The sequence below is a fragment of the Ovis canadensis genome, chromosome 2, assembly GCF_042477335.2.
Source record: "Ovis canadensis isolate MfBH-ARS-UI-01 breed Bighorn chromosome 2, ARS-UI_OviCan_v2, whole genome shotgun sequence".
Lineage (NCBI taxonomy): Eukaryota > Metazoa > Chordata > Mammalia > Artiodactyla > Bovidae > Ovis > Ovis canadensis.
This window is the reverse complement of record NC_091246.1, coordinates 214,572,103-214,594,429: the sequence shown is the minus strand read 5'-3', so window position 1 is coordinate 214,594,429 and position 22,327 is coordinate 214,572,103. Positions and strand designations below refer to the sequence as shown.

Sequence of the window (22,327 nt, the reverse complement as noted above, 5' to 3'; positions counted from 1 at the left end):
CAGAGTTGGACCAGAAAAACAGCCTAAGGGAAAAGCCCAAGAATCCTTTGGTTCTGTTTCTGGTTTTGTTGGTAGTACGGCTATAGAAGTATGGAAAACCCGTTTTCTTTACCAGAAAGGCTTCCCCATTAATAGGAAGGGAATTTTAATCCTTGTTGTCTAGTTAGACTCATAGCAGGACTTTAAGTTTACATGAAAATGTTGACAACCATTTTCAGAAGCTTTGCACAAAACAGTTCTCTATAAAAAAGTTATATGCCATTTCATATGGATTGGACTGGAAAAGTCCCAGTTTCACCTGGCTGCTATATTTATGATTTGTTCCCGATTCTGTTAGCCTGTTTTCTAGAGAAAATGGAGGGTTTCTATGGATCTCTGATTCAGTGAATCGTGGGTTCAGAGCTCAGAGTGTGTTTTCAAGAACAACATAGATAATATATCCCTGCCTCAGCAAACGTAATCCTTTCATTCATATAGTTGTTTGCAAATCCTGATTGTGTGGATGTCATTTTTATTTTCTTTTTCCAAAAAGCACGTTCAGGATCTCAATTTGTTGAAGAGCAAGCCAGATATGACCAAATTTTATGACAATTGCAAATATAGACACATCATCAGAATATCTCCTTAATTAAGGCTGTGGCTCTGCTGGGACCCACATTCCGGGATTCTCAGTTGAGAAAACATGTTTTCTTTATAGGGGAGTTTTATTAGCAGCAATGTTCCGGTATGTGGTTCAGGTTAATTAATGATGTAGTCACACTGGTGTCTTGCCATGAGTTTTATCCCAGTAAGCAGGGCACTAGGAAATCTCATTGGCATATCCTGTCATGCCAAAATGGAATCCTTAATTTGAAGTATTAAAATACATCTCAGTGAGGTCTGTCAACAATGTAGTTTTAAGAATTTTTAATGTGGATACCACCTTACACTGAGATTTCATCCACCATAAACTATTAAAAAGTATGTGTATTGATGTCAGTGAATATATGCCATTTTGAAATATTTTGTTGGCTGATATGATTGAGATCTCAAAGACCGAGACCACCCACAAGCTCTGGTGGAGTTGACCTTCAATTGTGTAAGGAGATTTGTACCAAAAACCACCTTTTCCCCATGAGAGTTTTTATTAATTTTAAATCATGGTGGCATTTTAAAACTTAATTTATGTTGTGCATATGTGGCAACCTTCCTTGGAGGTTGAAACAACAAAGCAACTGGATTGGAAATTAGATTTTCCCCCTTATGCTGCTAATGTAGTTCTTGTTCCATTGGGAGTTCCCCTTTGCATGGGCTGATGATTTCTTTGAAACTGTATGGAAATTGGTTTAGACAGGAACAAAGAGGAGAAGGGATGGCAGTGATGATTCAAATTAGTGTCTCTTCTTCAATGAGAAGAATGGTGTGCCTGAAAGTGCGTGTCATGCCGTACCAGGCCAGCCACCTAGGGTTAAATGAGATGCCGGAGCTACTGGAAACCAAACTTCAGGGCCTCAACACTTGATTCCTGCCTGTCAAGTTGGGTTGAATTGTTAATTTGAAATCTGCAACTTTGGATTGTGGTTCAGAAATGGGCCAGGCACAGTTTTCTTTTCTTTACATGATGGAAAACCATCTCTTCCTTTCTCCCTCATCTGTTCCCAGCCATCGTTGAAAGCTTCCTATTGCCTAACATAATAAACAAGAAAGGGAATGGCTCTGGGATTCTGGAAACAACAATGAGTTTAGGGGAAAACATCTGAAAGACGTGAAAAAGAATCTACATTTCATTGTCGGTGACACGTGCACACGCTCACATGCACCGGGACCCTGTACAGCTATATTCAATATTTTCACCCTTAGCTCTTGCCTAGTTCAAACGCCGTACCCTCTTAATTGGATTTTGGCTTACTTCCAGGTTCAGTATTTGAGAGCTCGGTATCTCTGAGATAATGATCCTGGAATAAATAGCATCTCTCAGTAGAGATATCTTTTTATGTAAAATTCTTAAAGGGAATGGAGAGGAACGAAATGTTTTGTGTTTAGGAATTTATGGGAAGGTCACCAGAAGGGGCCAAAACAGGAATTTCCCAGGGCCTCACCTATGTAAGTGGAGTGTGAGGCCATTTAAGATGACAAAACACAGGATCCTTGCTGCCTGTGAAATTGGAATGCACTCTTTCATGGAAAGACTAGTGAATACGGGGAGACCCACACTGGGGACCAAATGGATGTGACCCTCAAGGGCTGCAGAGACCAGTGACCAGAGGTGCCTTTCCCAGGGAGGCCCCTTTGGGTGTAGAAATGGGAGTAAATGATATAAGATGCTTGAGCCTCTGCCCTTAGTCTGTCCCCTTGGGGCACCAGTTAACAAGCTCCTTGTGCCACAGCCTGGAGAGGGTGGGTTTGCTCATCTGAGTGACACTCTGAACACATGATGCAACACCGACTGCTGAGAAGAAATGCCCTCCTTGCCTCTGTCTGAAATGGGCAAGTGTGGGACCCCAGACTGATCCCTTTGTCTTGAGCAGAGACTCCATTCTGCTCTGTCCTATGAGAATGACTCATCAGCACATGCTTTCTCGGTGCTAACGTGAATGGAGGAGAAATGTTGGTGGAGCCCTTTGACCTAGTAAGGTACACTTTTTAGAATAGATTTCTTGGCTAGAGAGACCAGCTATCATTCTCCGTAGAATTTGGCATTGACTAATGGCTTCATTGATTCCTTTACCCATTAAACTAGTATGTGTAGATGGCCTTTTCCAAGCCCTGTGCTGAGTGTGGAGATTCACTGGCACACAAGCTGGAGGTCCCTGCTCTGCTGGAACTTCCTTAATAGTAGGGAAGATAGACAGTAAACATGAAAACAAGGGCTTTCCAGGGCTTGGCAAGTAACTGAAAAACAAATAAAACAAGGTAGTCTGATAGAGAATGAATAGGATGTTTGAGTTATTTAGGCAGATCAAAGGACTCTGAATAGGTGGCAATTAAACCAGAACATCATGGGTTAAAAGAAAGCAGGTAATAGCAGGCACTGCGGCTCTGAACTTGGTGTGTTTGTGTACATGGGAGAAGGGTAAGAGGTGAGGAAGGCAAGACAAGTTCACATAGGGTCTGATTGGCCATGGCAAGTAAATAAATGTGATGGCAGGCCACTGAAGGATTGTCAGCAAGTAATTTGAGCTGGGAGGAGTCTCTGCGAGGATGGTTCACACATTTTGCAGAGAAGGAAATGAACTCTCTGCTCAGGGTTAGTAGTTTAGTGGGAAGGGGAGAGGCAGCATCAGAAAGGGAGTCATTGAACCTGATTCCCAGACCAGGCCCTTTACCAACAAAAAGTGAGAATTGGACATAGCAGCTTGTCCACTTGTGTTTTTCTGGCGTCTCTTCCTGGTGGTTTCCGGAGGCCAGAGGAGAAATGATGAAGTGGCCAAAGGAAGAGGAACATTCTCTGAGATGAGGAAATGACTTTTACTTCCTACACAGGGCTGCCCTATGGCCTTTTAGGAATCTAAATATGCCTCTCATTTAGGAATGCTGGGTGTATCCCAGACAGTAAGCATTTTGAGAAGTGGATTCCAAGTACCTCAAATGAAGTCAACGTATAACCTTCTATGTCAGGAAAGGCAGCTCAGGGCTTGGTTTTCATTATGTTTTTGGTTGTCACTTTTGCAGTCTGAGGAGCAGAACAAACATTCCTTAGTACCTCCACCTTTAACATTCCACAGTGGAAGTTCTTGAAAACTCTCTTGGTTTTGAAAATACCCTCTGTGATCACCAATCAATAAATTGCATCTACCACTGAGGGCCCTGATAAGAACTGAACCCGTTGTTCTTGGGAGATTCAAGCTTTGACTGGGTATGTGTATGTGTGTATACTGTGCACATGGGCAACTGTGCTTCAGGGTAAAAAGAAGCAATCATATGTATATGTAATTTTTATGGGAGGTAGTGAAAGGATATATTTAATATACCCGACTGAGGAGGATATAACAGTTGTCCAGAAGGGAGTCCATAAAATGAGTTTGCTTTAAAGAAAAAAAAAAAAAATCCCAGTAGCCTGAGTCAGCCTGTGCAAGTGATTTGGGAGAGGAAGGGGAGATGATGTCATGGGTTCGGCATGTTCCCATCTTGGCCACTCGGTGCAGAGGGGCCCAGGGAGTTTGGGGAGGGTGTGTGCATGTGTGTGCAGAGTTCACGGGAGTGAGTGGGGGAGTGAGTAAGAGAGCCTTGTGAAGCAGCATTAATAACCCCTTGTCAGACCTTTCTCTGTTACTGTGTTTTTCAGCAATTTTGGTTTGAATGAAGGCTCTCTAGCCAATTAATGTTTATTTGTTTCCTTTGGCAAGACCCGTTGGGGGAAGGGATGAGATTGGTGAGTTGAAACATTTTTGTTTTGTTTTTGCATTTTGGAAGAAGAGGCAAGTAATGTGAGTCTGGGTTTTCAATGAAGGCTCCCCTGCCCACCCCGCCCCTCAGCCCCAACCCACCCCTTTAAGAGGCAGGAGGCAAGACATGGCCAGCTGGTGCCTTGAACTGACACAGGTGCAGAGGCTGTGGGGGGTGGGGAGCCAAGAATAATTACAGGTTTCTGAAGCATCAGGCCCCTCCTGACACAAGCGCTCATTGCAAAAACTGCTCTTTATGGAAAATTAATGGTGAAGCTGAGCAACTGTCAGGATCACTGTTGTTCCCAGGAAGCATCACTCCTTGGACGGCATGCCTTCTCCCAGGTCCGTGGGCCCTTGTGAGTCACTGGGACAGGACTTAAAGCAAGAACTGTTGGCACTGCCCTACATGGGGATGGGCTTTTCCTTTAGGGGTATCTCTTCTGCAGTTTTGTCTTTCTTAATCCACACTCTCAGCCCAGAGCTAGGTCTTTGCTCTAATGGAGGATGATTTTTAATTGACTATTATTAAGGCATGAATTTTATTTTGTCCATGAAAGTGTGATGACTGAGCAGAGACATCTAATGAAAAGTCTTTTCAAGCTATAAAGTAACAAATGGGATTTCGTCCAATGTGTGTCAAGCTAAATTGAGGCTTCTTTGGGAAGTATGTTGATAGCAGACCCAGGCATCTTCAGTGATCTAGCTATGATGAGCAGTGGTGTCTCTGTACCACTCGTAAGTTGAATTTAGTTTTAGTTCAGTGGCCAAGTAATAATGAGTGCCTCTCCTAAAGGGCTGATGGAGGGTAGTTGCAGTAATTGTGGATAGAAGCCAGAGTGATAGACTTCTAATTGGTGTGTTCTGAAAAGTAACGTGGAAAAACAACCCTGAGCCAAGATAGGAAGACCTCGTATGCATGGACCTCCTTATCCCTGCTGCTGCTGCTCAGTCGCTTCAGTTGTGTCCGACTCTATGTGGACCCCATAGATGGCCTCCCACCAGGCTCCCCCGTCCCTGGGATTCTCCAGGCAAGAATACTGGAATGGGTTGCCATTTCCTTCTCCAGTGCATGAAAGTGAAAAGTGAAAGTGAAGTCGCTTAGTCATGTCTGACCCTCAGCAACCCCACGGACTGCAGCCTTCCAGGCTCCTCCGTCCACGGGATTTTCCAGGCGAGAGTACTGGAGTGGGTGGACACTTAATTTTAAGGATTACAGACACGGTGAAGGAAGAAAGTGCTATTCTAAGTTGTTGGAGATGTGGGGAGCCTTCCTTCAAGGAGTATAAGACCTGGATCCCAACTCTGCCTAGGTTATGTGACTTTAAAACTCTCCTTAACACTTAATTTGGATTTATGTTGAGTTTTTTTTTTTTTTTAATGTACCACAACTAAGACATCCTTGGGAGATGAAACGGATATTTGAGGCTGTTTATTTTGAAATAAACAGACATCACCCTCTCCCCAAGCCTTTAATCTGGTCTCTTTTCTCCCCAGACTCCCCATTGAAAAATATACAATACTTTTTTTGTATGTTGAAAATAGTTTGGGGAGGAGAAACACTGAAGAGGTTTTGGTAGAAATTTCCCAACTTTGATGTTTGTTTAGAATTCAATTAATTTTCATAGTACTGTCTCTCAGAATGTACAAATTACTAGAGGGAAATATTTAATTTGGTTTCAGCTCCAGCAACCAGTTGATGTGAGAAACAGTGGAAAGGAATGCGATGTTACAGTGATTTTAGTACTGTGGTTATTTTGTGGAGTTCAGCAGTTCTGGTAGTGATGTGTAATTCTGTTGTACCTCTGGGGTGTGCTATTGATGTGGTTTTTTTTTTTTTAACCTAATAACTGAAAAATGCAGTAAGAGATTTTCACTTACACCACATACTTGCTTACCCACAATATCTAGATAGAATTTATTCTCTCCTAACCTCCCACCCTAATGTTTTCCTGCAATGGAGGTCAAGAAAAAGTGGATGTTGGTTTAAAATCATCAGAGAAATCACTTTCTAGATCCTACAAGGTTAATTCTTGTCACTGGTTCACGCATCCTGCCTGCCATGAGTTAGGTTCAGTGTTACCCTCTCCTCCTCAAACCTGCTTTGAAATGTTGAAACCCAGGAAGATGGGCAAAGAGTTGAGGTGCTTATGTAAGATTCTCCCATATGCTTACTGAGCTTATCAATCATGGTGCTTCCTTTCCCTCCTCTAGTTCCTGAGAAAAATGGTACCAGAACTCTCTGGCCTTGCTTTCCACTTCCTTTTCTAAACTCTAACCTAATTTTAAAAGACTAGAAATATGACAGAACCATTACATCATATCATCCTTTGAAGGGAAAAAAGAAATCACAAAGTTCCCATAAATATCAACTTTGCAATCCTATAGAGTTTTCAAGTTGGCTGTAGGAGTTGGAAGAATAAAGATTTTGCTAAAAAGTGTAAAGTGTGAGCATAGCTAATAATATGTTAGAAAGAATGAGTATTTTAAAAGATTGCTTTACAGAAGGCCAAATTACCCTACTACAAGTAGCTTGTTTTATGTCACTTTGAATTTCCATTCTGGGATGTGTGTGACGATTTCAAATCACAGAAAAGTAATTAAGCTTTGGGATACTCCCAGGAGAAAGGTAAGAGGTTCTTCTCCCTGTTTCTATACTTCAGACTCTTTGGGGACTGTGGCACCATGGTTAATAGCATGTGACCAAGCCACACATAATAAATGTTGCAGGGAGGGACTCCCACGGGCAGCCAAGTACAGTTCACTTGTGTGTGCAGTTACCTGGGTGAGCATTCTTTCTGGGAACCAAGGTTCACCCCTTTCTTCCTAGAAGCATCGTCATCATCATAACCATCAACATCAGAAGGTCAAGGTCTGACCTCAGAAGAAGCATGACTTTGCAAGTTTCCGCAAAGGAGAATGCTGTGTCTCCCCATATTTTTGCATCTGTATTCTTTCCCCAGATTATTTTATCTGTTTGTATTTTTAACTCTTACATTTTTTAGATCAGTGAAGTAAGTGGGATACTTGGAATGAAGGGCAGATGGCTAACGGGAACACAAATGACTGATGATTGAAAACATAGGTAGTAGTAGGTAGCATTTTATTTTGATGACTGTATGTTTCCAGAAAGAAATCATTAGCAAAATGCAATTTCTTTTATTTCTTTTTTACTCACTAACTCAAGTAGATGTGGATACTTGAGTAAAAGTACAAAGACTACAAATAAATATTCCTAATGACACAGCTGTTGAGTGGTGCCAAGAATATTGGACCACTGACTTTGTCTTATGTTCTAATTAAAAGATACAGAAATATTTACAGTGGTGGTGATGGATGGGGGTTATGAGGTCAGGTTAATTTTTAGAAAGTTCTTAACAACTCTACACCACTTCAAATACTTAGATATATCTCCCATCTGAGATAACAAAGGTAGTGTTTAGCTCTAAAAGATTATTTTTATTGTTTGAGGCTTAATTGATTTAAACAATATGACTATGCTTTTAAAGAGATCATGAATCTTAATAAACCAGACATGTCACCAATTTGTGGCCCCTTAGATTCATTTTGGAGATACTATTTAATTGTCCAGGATTGAAGAGGAATGTTTTCAGCACTTGACAGCCAGCATATTTTCTTAACTGTATTTCTAGACCAGGCTCCTTAAAGAGACAGACTTTTATGTTGAACTTTGAATGAAAGGGTAATTAGTTGGGGAGAAAATAAAAGATTGTGTCAAGTATATGGGCACGAGAGAAAGTTAACGAGAGGAAAAATAGGTGAGGGAAACCCTTTAGGAGAGATGGCAGAAGTGCCTGGAGATGTTTGTAGTCTTCCCTGGCAAGTTTCGTGTAAATTATGGTGAGATAAGGACTGGTCAAAAAAGAGCTGTTTGGTAACCTTGGCATCATCTTGCCTGCATATGACAAGTTTCTTACATACTTCTTGATCCTATGAAAGTAACTACTGCAGGGAGATTTTGGTGAACTGAATTTGTGCTGCAAGACTTGGATTATCTTGTTTTCTATCAACTTATGCCTTTGGAGCCTATCATAGAAGTTGTAGATATGGCAGTAATAGATTTGAATTTTTTTTCTTTTTTAGAGACTAGGTCTTGGATTGGGGCTTCCTTGGTGGCTCAGATGGTAAAGAATCCACTTGCAAGGCAGATGACCCAGGTTCGATCCAGTATTCTTGCCTAGAGAATTCCATGGACAGAGGAGCCTGGCCAGCTACAGTCTTTGGGGCCACAAAGAGTCAGACATGACTGAGCGAATAACACTAATAACCCTGGGTCTTGGATGATGGTTTTTAATAAGTATGTTTCAACAAGAGGGCTATGAAGAGAATGGAGAGAGCATATTAAAATATTTCAGAGTGATCGGTTCAAAACCAAATTCAAGTGATATTTGTTAGAAAACTCAAGCCATGCATTTTGAAATCAGGATATTGGAGAGCCTTCACAAAACTCATCTGTGACTAATAAATAATAAGAAATTCACTTTGCACTTGGGCACCTTTCCTTCTCACTGCTAACGTTAGTAGATTTTTGAGATGGTGGAGGCTGATACAGTGTCTCAAGCCTTAAGCTGTACTGTAAGCTCAGGCTGAGCAAAGCCTCGTTTCTCCAAGGTGAGGTACCAGACAGCCATGATTTATGTCATTAAATTGACATCTGCTGACTCCAGTTTGGAGTTTACTGGCTAGAGTGTCTTTGGGACAGAGTAAATCTCTATTTCTGGTAGAAAAACAAATATTCAAACTATATCAAAATTGACAATCTGGAGACGTTCCTAGTTTGCTGATGGGTATTTCTTTTTTCTTTCTTTCTCATTTGAAATAATTTAGACTTAACAGAAGTTGAAAAAATTGTACATAGAATTCCTATAAACATATTCCCAATTTGCTTTGATATTACATAACTGTAGTACAAGTCCGCTGGAGGAGGGCATGGCATCCCCACTCCAGTATTCTTGCCTGGAGAGTCCCATGGACAGAGGACCCTGATGGACTATGGTCCACAGGGTTTCAAAGAGTTGAACACTACTGACACGACAGCATGCGCACATGCATGCTTGCGAATCTCTGGTTCTGATAGAGAAACAGGCATTCAAACTCTGTATCAAAATTTGCAATCTGGAGACACTCCTGGTTTGCCAGTTGGTATTTCTTTTTTCTCTCTATTTGAAATTATTTACATTTATAGAAGTTGCAAAAATTGTACATAGAGTTCCTGTATACATATTCCTAGCTTACCTTCATATTACATAACCACGGTACAGATATCAGAATAAGAAATTAACACTGATGAAATACCATGAACTAAATCTATACACTTTCTTTGAATTACATTGTTTTCCCACCCCTGTTCTTTTTCTCATCCAGGATCCAGACAGGGATCTGTTGCATTTAGTTCTCTTATCGTCTTAGTGTCCTCCAGTGTGTGACAGTTTCTCAGTCTTTGTTCCTCATGACCTTGGTACTTTTAAAGAATACTGGCCAGTTATTTTGTAGAATGGCCCTCAGTTTGTATTGGTCTGATGTTTTCTCATGATTAGATTGAGGTTATGGAACTTTTGGCAAAGAGTGGCATAGAGTAATGTTGTGCCCTTTTCAGCCTATCGTACCAGTGGAATATGATATCAATATGCTGCTAAATTTCATCATATGGTTAAGACGGTGCATGCCAGGTTTCTCTGCTATAAAATTATTATGTTTTGTCTTTATAATTAATAAATGTCTTATTGGGGGGGATACTTTGAGACTAGACCGATATCTTGTTTCTCATTATACCTTCATCTATTAATTTTAACATCCATTGGTGATTCTTGCTGGAAGTCATTATTTCTTGGTTATTTGACTAGTAGTGATCTTCTATTTCCATCAATACTTCTATGTTTATTAATTGTCACTTAACTATAAGGAGCTGATCTGTCTCCTCCATTTTTTTATTCAACCATTTTTTATGTCACTGAATTTCTTATATATTAATTTTATTCCATGGGTTAGAATCTGTTATTATCATTATTCATTTTTATTGCTCAAATTCCTAGATTTGGGCTTTGAGAACTCCTTCAGGTTGGCTCATGTGTCTTTTTGACATACACTCATCACTTTATGAGCACTTCTTTACCTGATAGTACAACAAGGTATTGCAGACTCATCTTTCTTTTCTTTGCCTCAGGCCTTCCAATCAACTTTTCCCTCCCGGGTTCTCTTTATTGGATAATGATATTTAGAAACCAAGATCTTGATGCCAAGTGTGCTAACTACTACTGGGGTGTCTTTGCTTGTGGATTTTTCTGATTGACAGAGCCAGGAAGTACCTACATGTATACACATACATGCAAACACATCTTTGTTACTATATATATATCTCTGTGTGTATATGTATTGAAATCTCTAAATAAATACTGAAACCACAAATTCCAGTTAAACATCATAGGTGTTTCTTAAGGGACTTCTTGTAATTATTTTTTTTAAAGTATGGGAGATAAATTATCTCTTTTGCTTGGAAATAATCTAACAATGAAATAAATACTCCTCATCCTTAACATTTTATTCTCCAGCACTCCTGATGAGTTTCTAATTGACGAAATCTTCTTTTCTATCTAAGCTTCATCACCAGCAGATATTATAAGAAGTAGATTTCTCAAGACAACCATATTCCATAATGATTTCAGAGGGCTATCCAGCATATTTTGATGGGTTCTCATGCTTCTATAGCTCTCAGATGGAATAGAATGCCTTGTATTAGGACTGCAAGAGATAGCCTCTCTTAGTGATCCAGATTTTCCCATATTTAAGTGATGAGAAGTATCTCCATCCTTAGATGATTAGTATGATCCATGTGTTCTGGGATTCAAACGAGGGCATATTGGATAGGTTAATTTTTGTCCTCCCTGAAGAGTGTGTAAATGCATTTAGAATATCTCAGTTCCTCAGAACTTTGAATATGAAGAGATCTGAGCCTATTAGTAACAATCACAGTTTGTTAGTGACTTTTGAACCTTTGAGCTAAAAACCATACAAGAGGATAGGACATCCAAAAGCCCTATCGATAGACACTGGTGACTATGAAATAGTTCCTGTGTGTGAGGACCTGTCCCAAGGACCTCTTCTAACCCATGATTCAGCTGACTTCCCCCTGGAACATATTTGTATCTCAAAGGTCTGGTTCTACTCTTTGAACAAAGCTAAAGGAGGATTATGTTCTAGAAGACATGTATTAGTGGTCATATCTAGCTTCAGTGTAGTCCAGAGTAAGGTCAGCAGGTAGCTTTGTACAGTGGAGTGGAATAGAATGATTAAAAGTAATAGTATATAGTTGATTTATCTTTGGTTGATAGACATTATGTACCTGATGGGTGCCAGACACTGTTCTTAGTAGGTGATGGTTTAAAAAGAGAAGGGGAAGCTAAAGGGAGGTTTTTTGGGGGTAATATAATTCAGAAGTGAATTGACTGGGGCTGAGACTGGGGGTTTTAATACTGGAAAGAAGCAAATGATAATTTTTAGCAATGAGATGGAAAAAGGAAAGGAAAAATCTTTGAAACATAGAATTCAGAAAAGGGACAAATAAGGATAAGAGAAATTTCTAGACCAGAGAAGGTGGAAGTATTGGTTTTAGATATAAAGTGGTAGGAAGCTACTCAGCAAGAGCTATTATTTAATCAATAAGCAAAATAGAATCAAGCTTAGTTTTCCAATAAGCTTTCCTTGATTAACACCTCCATAACATACGAGTACAGAATTCACTGTCCACTCGTCCCTTAAAAACTTGTCAACCTACTTTATTGTTATATTATCTGGTATCACTTTGCTTGTAAATTCATGTAAATTTTAGCTTGTAATTGTTTATTCTGTATGTATGTCTCATGGATCTGTTACTGTGTCATCCTCTAACACAGAAAGGCTTGTACCTTGCTGTGAACACAGTCGTTGAATGAACACTTGTGACACGAGCATTGAATGAAGATTGGAACCATTCATTAGTTTATACTATTAAAAATCAGCAGTGAGACCCAAAGGTGATTCATCATTAAAAATCTGCTTTTCTTATTCAGTAATGCAGTTTTACCAGAAGGCTGATTAAAAACCAATCTTTTGAAATGTCACCAAAATAAAATTGTTGACAGATACAACACAACCAGGTATATCATTAAAATATATTCTTAACAGAATAAAAGCCTAGAATCAGAACACTGGTTGAAAACAGAACTGCTGGAGAGCCAGAGAATTAGGAGCTAGTCAGATTTTACATTTGCCAGCAGTGTTTCTTTGTTGAAGCCCCAGAAGTTACAACAAATTGAACTGATGGCATGAGTTAGGACTGGGCTTCCCAGGTGGCACTATTGGTAAAGAACCTGCCAGCCAATGCAGGAGACATAAGAGACACGGGTTCAATCCCTGGGTCAGGAAGATCCCCTAGAGGAGGGCATGACCCCCCGCTGCAGTATTCTGGCCTGGAGAATCCCATGGACAGAGGAGCCTGGCAGGCTACAGTCCATAGGGTCACAAAGTGTCGGACACCACTGAAGTAACTTAGCACACATAAGTTAGGACTATGGTTTTCTACTAGATTCTGAAAGAGCAGGATTAAGTGAGGAGAGCTTTCAGATTATAAACTTAAATATCCATTTTTGCCGTAAAAACACTTCTACCATCTTACAAAGACTTACGAGTACCATGGATGAAGATTTGTTGAAACTCTGAACTTTTCTGATTATATTTTTCTTGCCTCACTTCTTTACCAGGTGAAAACTTTATATTGAAATAGATTGGTGTCTTTTTCTTTAACAATTCAAATAGCTGTGTTTGAACTTATTTTTATCATGTAGACAGAGATGTCAAACTATTGTAATGGGACTCATGCTTCTTGCCTTGCAATACGTAACGATTGTGCTTAGTGATTTGCCAAAGTCTGTTTGAAAAATGAAGTTGGACTGTGGGGAGTCTTACCTTGCTATGAAAACCTCATCTGATTTTGTTTGCTTCTTGCTTGCATAGTGGCTCCTAGGGAGGCTAAGAGCATCTCACCTACCGAATTGGATTGTGGGATGTGAGATCATTTTAACATTGACTGTTCTCAGGGAACTTGATGGTGTGAGATAGCCCTTCTGGGTTTCTAGTTCCCCATTAACTGTAGTAGTTGAGCTCATATGATGTGACCCTTTTGAACCCCTCAGAAGTGTCCAGGGAGAAAAATAACAAGGTCAGACCTTTCACCAAGAAAATTTCAGATATGAGCCAGGAAACATCCTCTGTTCCTTCCTGTAGATTGCTCCTCTGCCTGTCAACATGTGGTCCCCTGGTGTTCTTTGCTTCTGATGGCTGTTTCTCTCGCTCCCCCCTTGCCCTCTGCAGACATGCCTTGAATTGGAACGCTACCTGCAGACGGAACCCAGGAGGATCTCAGAGACCTTCGGTGAGGACTTGGACTGTTTCCTCCGTGCTTCTCCTCCCCCATGCATCGAGGAGAGCTTCCGGCGCTTAGACCCCCTGCTGCTCCCCGTGGAAGCGACCATCTGCGAGAAGAGCTCGGCCGTGGACATTCTGCTCTCTCGGGACAAGTTGCTATCTGAGACCTGCCTCAGCCTCCAGCCAACCAGCTCTTCTCTAGACAGCTACACAGCCGTCAACCAGGCCCAGCTCAACGCAGTGACCTCATTAACGCCCCCATCGTCCCCTGAGCTCAGCCGCCATCTGGTGAAAACCTCACAGACTCTCTCAGCCGTGGACGGCACAGTGACGTTGAAACTGGTGGCCAAGAAGGCTGCGCTCGGCTCAGTCAAGGTGGGAGGGGTGGCAACAGCGGCGGCAGCCGTGGCAGCAGCTGGGACAGTTAAGAGTGGACACAGCGACAGTGAGCAAGGAGGGGTAGGGGCTGAGGCGTGCCCCGAAAACAAGAAGAGGGTTCATCGCTGTCAGTTTAACGGGTGCCGGAAAGTTTATACAAAAAGCTCCCACTTAAAGGCCCACCAGAGGACTCACACAGGTAGTGGTACAAGTTGGCCGCACGTGGTTTCTTCGTTTTCTTCCTTTAGCCTTGGGGGGTAAGGGCTTCTCTCTGCTCCGAGAAGTGGCATCCATGCCAACGAGGAGGTGTAGAGAGGCAGGCGGGCCTGGGAGGGAAGCCCAGCGACTCACCCGTTACCCTTAGGATCTCCAGGTGTCCCGGGCATCAGACGTGGGTTTGCCACTCGCTGGCTCAGAGATCCTTCCAGAGGGCAGGGCCAGCCTTGGTGTAGTATCAGACGCTGCTGAGGAGGCTTGAACAGAGATTCTGGTGGTGTGACTCACAGTCGTACGTGATGTATGCACCTGTCACTTCCCTGACACTTTTCCTTGTGTTATCGGTGTGATTCCACGGTTTTGATGAACACTGGAATCTGAGAAGTTACCTTGGAGAGAATTGCAATTGAACAAGGTAGCCAGGGTGTCCCTATTTACTCTTTTCCCAGCATCCCTGATTTTTCATCAAAGTCACCAACAGCAGGAGGGTTTCAGAGTTCATTAGATGTGATCATTCTGTAATTAATTGGCATCTCCTCTTTTGCATTGTTCTGTGGCGCGTGCTTTATGGAGAGATGGCAGAATTGCTTTTTAACGAGCTTGTTACTGCGAAGTTGCTAAAGTGATTACATTGCTGTGTGTCTGGTAAGGGCGGTGGGGACCGGCAGGGACCGTACAGTTTACTCAGGACTTCTGTGGTGACTCCCAGGACTCATACTGATCTTGGGAGCGATGGGATAATTTAGAAGACTGGGGTTTGTGAAGGAAAGAATGAGATTAGCATTTTCCTTGAATCTGGTCTTTGTCCTCTGCTTTGAGGCAGAAACTTAGGGCTGGTGTCTCTTCTTGGGGTTAGCATTGTAGGAGCAATTACTGTCATTAGTGGTTTTTAAATGAGTCCCTGAAAGTATATTGCCAGTATGGTTTTTTCAATCTGCGTGCACAATACCAACTGAACTGGGAAGAGCTCCGAAAGTGTAAGTAGCAGAATCAGAGTGTTGCTGGGAAGAAATGGGTGATTAGATCTAGGCTGGGAGATGTGTCTGGAGAGAGTTCTTCTTCTTGGGCTTGCTGCTTGCCTTGCGGGTGCTCTGGGGTGACTTGCGGGATGGGTCACCAGAGAAGTGTGCAGTGCGAGGATCAGTGGTTGGAAAATGGGGAAACCTAGGCTGTAGTCCTAGTGCTGTCCCTCACTAGCTTTGTCTCCTTGAGCACATCCCCGTACCTCCCTGGTGGCCTCATTCTCTACATCTGCCAAACAGTTTGGCTTTTGAGGCCCCTCTCAGCTCTAATGTTCTTGGGGGAGGCGGTTTTGGGAAATGTCTTTGTGTAGAACAGAGGAGCTTCCCTGAGATAGGAGTGTATAATGTGTGTCTAGAAACCATCACCACCTTGAATTTCAAAGTCATTGCCATGGGAGGATTATAGCGGACAGTGTTTCCTCACAGCATAAGACTTAGGCACATTCTCCTCTCATTTCAAACTGACTTTTGCTTGTGGTCCTTGCTTGCTTCATGGAAAGTTATCCAAAGGTTACTTTTGAACCCGTGGCTCAGGTTCAAGTCCCATTCGTGGTTCCTTTTGGAGTTTGAGTTCGAGTCCTCTAGTTCACGTACTTCAAGGCAAAAGCTTCCTGCTACTGTCAGCTTTTTCTTTTTTTCACCTGTCTGGTGTTGTTCTGGAGGTTAGTTTTATTTATTTGTCTTTCTGAAGTCAGTGAGTAAAGTAACTGGAAGACATTGCAGTGCTCCCAAACTTCAGCCATGACTCATCTCTTGTTCCCCCCAGGAAACCAGAGAAGGCAGGATGAGGCGAGAAGGTTGAGCTTTGTTGAGGGTATGGAATTCATGATGATGAGCACATTTTTTAAATTATTGACATGAAGACAGGCTATGTCCTGCCTAGTTTGGAGGCTGGGCATCTCTGGGAAAGCAGAGATTCTTTTTTTGGGGGGTGAGTCCAGAACATTTGCTTCCTTTTCCTGACTCCTCTTTCTAATGGATGTATTAGGAGGATAACTCTGAGAAGTGATGCATCTTCTGTGCCTTGTTTTTTGGGCATTGTCTACTCAGAGTGATTATCAAGGTGGAGCTCATTATGTTTCCCAGCACCTGCAACCACTTGCCCTATAGTGGTTTAAAGTGGAAAGAATCCTCCCTGTGGGGAATTTATCCAAGAAGGCATTTTGCATTATTGGAAAGGCACTGCTGCAGAGCGGTTAAGAGCAGGGCTTTGCAGTCAGGGAGACTCAGGTTTGAATTCTGGCTCTACAGCTTCCTAGGTTTATGACCTGGATACCTGATGCATCTTCCCTGAGTCTCAGTTTCCTCATCTGTAAAACAGGGATAATTTGCCCTCTAGATTGTTTTGAAAATTAAATGAGTAAATATATGTAAAGTGAAAGTTAGTCGCTCAGTTGTGTCTGACTCTGGGATCGCTCCTCTGTCGATGGAATTCTCTAGGCAGGAGTACTGAAATGGGTTGCCATTTCTTCCTCCAGGGCATCTTCCCAACCCAGAGATTGAAACCAGGTCTCCTGCATTGCAGGCAGATTCTTTACCTTGAGCCACCAGGGAAGCTCAAATATATGTAAATTACTTGGCGGATGGTAAGAGCTCATTAAAGACAGTAATAGGGTTGGTTGTAGTCCTGACTATTGCCGATGATATTGATTAAAGATGATTTTGTGGAAAAAAAGAAAAACAGCTTTATGTAAACTAGAAATAAACCAGTTAAAGTTAAATCCCACTGAAAAGCAAGAAGCTTTTCTTTCCTCACTTCCGTAATTTCAGGGTTGGGGTGGTGATGCACAGCCCCTCAACATAGAGGATGAAGTTGGACATGCAGGCATTGGCCCATTGAAGTTGGCAGTAATGTAGAGCACAGCTTTCCTGAAACAACACAGGAAGCACTGACCTTGCACCCTGCAGAAGCATTTTGCCAGTAAAACCTTCTGCAGAGACAAACATGGAAGGAAAAGTAGGTGCTATAAGAAAGAGACACAGACAGGAGGGGAGGCAGAAGTGGAGATGGGCAATGAGGAAAGGGAATCTGAATTAATTTGGATTAAATAGATGAGAATCAGAAGTATTTATTTGGAATTGGTGTGAAGGGGGCACAGGGGAACTGAAAACAAAAGTGATAATTTATGTGGTGTGGATGAACTAAGAATAATGAAAAAAGCATGAAGGATGGGATCAAATTAAGTGCAAACATGTCAAGGAAGTGGACTAGCAAAAGCTTGGGGGCAAAGGTATATGGTGATGAGAATTCAGGTTGGAGATGAGGCCATTGATAGAAAGAAATGAATAAGGGAGGGCTGCTGACCAAGTGTTGAAATGAAGCTCTGGTTGGATTCAGGCAAGCTGTTTTAACACAGGGCTCCCTTTAATTCAATGAAAATATTTTCTTATCTTTCAGCTGGGGAAGTGTTTTGGGACATAAAAAGAGAGAGAGAGAAAAAAAATCCAAGAGAAAGAGAGGAAATACTGGCATTTTGTTCTCTGGAGTTATATATATGCTCTATCTCTTCTATATGGTAATATGTTGAAAAAGAGATACACTTGCAAAAATGAAATAAACTGTGTGGGTCTCAGTCTATGCATAAAGAAAGACAATACATTGTTGGTAACATGGATTTCCTTGCAATGAATAATTTTTAAAAGTGTTATTCATTTCATCTTTATATAGATAGAATTTACTGAGCTGGAAAAGATATGCTGCTGCTGCTTCTTTTTTTGTCCTTCTGTGCCTGTTTTTTTGAGGATGCTGAATCCTTCAAACTTTTTGCCCTGGAGGATGTTAGGCAATGAGGTGATTTTTCTTTTTTTCAGGTAGCAGATGTTCAAATTGGTAGCTAGGGCACAAATACTGGTTGCCCAAGGAGCTGAAGTGAGGGATGGGGGAGCCAGGCTGGGGGTAGCTGAAGATGAGGCAGGGGCTGGGACAAAGGGAATATTGTGAAGTAGCAGAATCTAAGTGAAAGGAAGCATATAAAAATGGACATATGGTTTATTCATTGGGAAGAGCACTTAGTGCTGGCATGAGGGTAAAAATGTGCTTTAGCAGCCAAGCCATTACAGACGTTTCTCTTCCACTGTTTTCTGGTCTTTGTATAATATATTTTTCTTTCTCAATAAGTCAACCATTATGTTTACAGTGTTATTTGTCCTCTTGGAGACAGCTGATTAATCCTAAAATTTTGTTGCAGGGAAATCCCTCACTTTCAGGTTTTAAAATACTGCTTCATTATGTTCATTTTCAGCAAAAATCAATTTGTTAAAATGTTGGTAGTTTCTATTCAAAAAAACAAAGAATAATTTCCCACATTTCTTCTTGATCATTTCTGAGAAGGAAAAAAAGCCTGTGATTGAAATGAAGTACTATGTTAAGTGAGCAGACTTCTCTAATATGAAAATTCATATAAAATCATGTTCACATTTACACTGTTAAGATGAGTCATGTTGGTAAAGTCAGGACAAAGGCCAGCAGTGAAATCTTTGATTGTTGGTCATAGAGGAAGGAGCAAAGAGGCCACGTCCTGTCTTCTGCTACTTGGACAAGGGCTCTCCATAGACTGGAGTTGCTTTTGCCTAATCCATGGGTGGTGATAGAACATTCTAGGTTTTGCACTGAAAGATGTAACGGTATGCTTTTTAGGTGAAAAGATAAAATGACCATGCAGTTTACTTAGCATTTGATACCTACCTTGAGGCAGGTCATAATGAATCATTGTGGCACAATCGCTAAGTTTAATTAGGATTTAGGGAAATAGTTTATTTTTAAATGGAAAGGTGGATAAAAAGATTATGAACAAAAAGATGGGTATCAGTTCAGTTCAGTTGCTCAGTCATGTCCAATTCTTTGTGACCCCATGGACTGGAGCACACCAGGCCTCCCTGTCCATCGCCAACTCCTGGAGTTTACTCAAACTCATGTCCATTGACTCTGTGATTCCTTCCAACCATCTCATCATCTGTCATCCCCTTCTCCTCCCACCTTCAGTCTTTCCCAGCATCAGGGTCTTTTCAGATGAGTCAGTTCTTCACATTAGGTAGCCAGAGTATTGGAGGTTCAGCTTTAGCATCAGTCCTTCCAATGAATGTTCAGGACTGATTTCCTTTAGGATGGATTGGTTGGATCTCCTTGCAGTCCAAGGGACTCTCAAGAGTCTTCTTCAACACCACAGTTCAAAAGCATCAATTCTTCGGTGCTCAGCTTTCTTTATAGTCCAACTCTCACATCCATACATGACTACTAGGAAAGCCATAACTTTGACTAAACGGACCTTTGTTGGCAAAGTAATGTCTCTGCTTTTTAACTTGCTATCTAGGTTGGTCATAACTTTCCTTCCAAGGAGCAAGAATCTTTTCATTTCATGGCTGCAGTCACCATCTGCAGTGATTTTGGAGCCCCCCCAAAATAAAGTCTGACACTGTTTCCATTGTTTCCCCATCTATTTCCCATGAAGTGATGGGACCAGATGCCATGATCTTAGTTTTCTGAATTTTGAGGGTTAAGCCAGCTTTTTCACTCTCCTCTTTCACTTTCATCAAGAGGCTCTTTAGTTCTTCATTTTCTGCTCTAAGAGTGGTATCATCTGCATATCTGAGTTGATTGCTATTTCTCCCGGCAATCTTGATTCCAGCTTGTGCTTCATCCAGCCCAGCATTTCCCATGATGTACTCTGCATATAAGTTAAATAAGCAGGGTGACCATATACAGCCTTGACATACTCCTTTTCCTATTTGGAACCAGTCTGTTGTTCCATGCCCAGTTCTAACTGTTGCTTCCTGACCTGCATACAGATTTCTCAAGAGGCAGGTCAGGTGATCTGGTATCCCCATCTCTTGAAGAATTTTCCACAGTTCTGATCCACACAGTCAAAGGCTTTGGCATAGTCAATAAGGCAGAAGTAGATGTTTTTCTGGAACTCTGTTGCTTTTGTGATGCTCCAACGGATATTGGCAATTTGATCTCTGGTTCCTCTGCTTTTCCTAAATCCAACTTGAACATCTGAAAGTTTACGGTTCACATACTGTTGAAGCCTGCCTTGGAGAATTTCGAGCATTACTTTTCTAGCTTGTGAGATGAGTGCAATTGTATGGTAGTTTGAGCATTCTTTGGGATTGGAATGAAAACTGACCTTTTCCCAGTCCTGTTGCCACTACTGAGTTTTCCAAACTTACTGGCATATTGAGCGCAGCACTTTAACAGCATCATTTTTAGCATCATTTGAGCTATTGAAATAGCTCAACTGGAATTCCATCACTTCCACTAGCTTTGTTCATGGTGATGCTTCCTAAGGTCCACTTGACTTTTCATTCCAGGATGTCTGGCTCTAGGTGAGTGATCACACCATCATGATTATCTGGGTCATGAAGATCTAGTTTGTACAGTTCTTCTATGTATTCTTGCCACTTCTTCTTAATATCTTCTACTTCTGTTAGGTCCATACCATTTCTGTCCTTTATTAAGCCCGTCTTTGCATGAAATGTTCCCTTGGTATCTCTAATTATCTTGAAGAGATCTCTAGTCTTTCTTCTTCTTTTGTTTTGCTCTATTTCTTTGCACTGATCACTGAAGAAGGCTTTCTTCTCTCCTTGCTATTCTTTGGAACTCTGCATTGAAATGGGTATATTTTTCCTTTTCTTCTTTGCCTTTTGCTTCTCTTCTTTTCATAGCTGTTTGTAAGGCTTCCTCAGACAGCCGTTTTGCCTTTTTGCGTTTCTTTTTCTTGGGGATGGTCTTGATCCCTGCCTACTGTACAATGTCAGGATGGTTATAGTGTTTAAGAGATAAACAGAAGTGCTTTAATGAAAGCTTGAACTATATTTTATTTATTCAACAAACACTGATAAAAACTTGTTATATGTCAGATAATGTTCAGAGTATTAAGAAACTAAATTCAACTGAGTAAATTTTAAAGATCTCACTGGCTTTATTCAGTGATTCATGAATTGGGCAGCATCTCATCTAGCATTTATAGGAAAGAGCTCTGAAATGTTATAAGAGACTTCCCTGGTGGCTCAGACGGTAAAAACGTCTGCCTACGATGCAGGAGACCTGGGTTCGATTCCTGGTTTGGGAAGATCCCTTGGAGAAAGAAATGGCAATCCACTCCAGTACTCTTGCCTGAAAAATCCCATGGATGGAGGAACTTGATAGGCTCCAGTCCATGGGGTCGCAAAGAGTCAGACACAACTGAATGACTTCATTTTCTTTCTGATATGCTATGCAAAGTGAAAGACTTTTATAGGCAGAAACCTGGACAAGGAAGTTATACCAGGAAAGACCTGATGGTTTGTGGCAGGGTCAGCTTCCTTTAGGGAATGGTAGGGGTCTGTGAGTCAGATAACCTCACTAGTTCTGACCTGGCCATTTCAGATTGCCTGGTTTAAGATTCTATTCCTGGGAGAGGCTGAATCTATATTAAATTTATAAGTTTTAGCTTGGTGAAGTAGGGCTTAGCACAGTTCAGTTCAGTCGCTCAGTCATGTCCGACTCTTTGCGACCCCATGAATTACAGCACGCCAGGCCTACCTGTCGATCACCATCTCCTGGAGTTCACTCAAACTCATGTCCATCGAGTCGGTGATGCCATCCAGCCATCTCATCCTCTGTTGTCCCCTTCTCCTCCTGCCTCCAATCCCTCCCAGCATCAGAGTCTTTTCCAGTGAGTCAGCTCTTCACATGAGGTAGCCAAAGTACTGGAGTTTCAACTTTAGCATCATTCCCTCCAAAGAACACCCAGGGTTGATCTCCTTCAGAATGGACTGGTTGGATTTCCTTGCCGTCCAAGGGACTCTCAAGAGTCTTCTCCATCACCACAGTTCAAAAGCATCAATTCTTCAGTGCTCAGCTTTCTTTATAGTCCAACTCTCACATCCATATATGATTACTGGAAAAACCATAGCCTTGATTAGACGGACCTTTGTTGGCAAAGTATT

General features: G+C 41.5%; 1 protein-coding gene across 6 annotated transcripts in view; it reads left to right on the top strand.

The window, feature by feature from the left end:
• The window catches only part of KLF7 (KLF transcription factor 7), a 99,421-nt gene that overhangs the window by 28,208 nt on the left and 48,886 nt on the right, over nucleotides 1–22,327 (top strand). For 3 of the 6 annotated variants that reach the window (XM_069574495.1, XM_069574496.1, XM_069574497.1), the window contains one exon: nucleotides 13,731–14,361. In XM_069574495.1, coding sequence (XP_069430596.1) covers nucleotides 13,731–14,361 — 631 coding nt within the window. Of the gene's footprint in view, nucleotides 1–13,730; nucleotides 14,365–22,327 lie in introns of all 6 variants that reach the window. The other 3 variants (XM_069574492.1, XM_069574493.1, XM_069574498.1) reach the window with 2 other exon arrangements.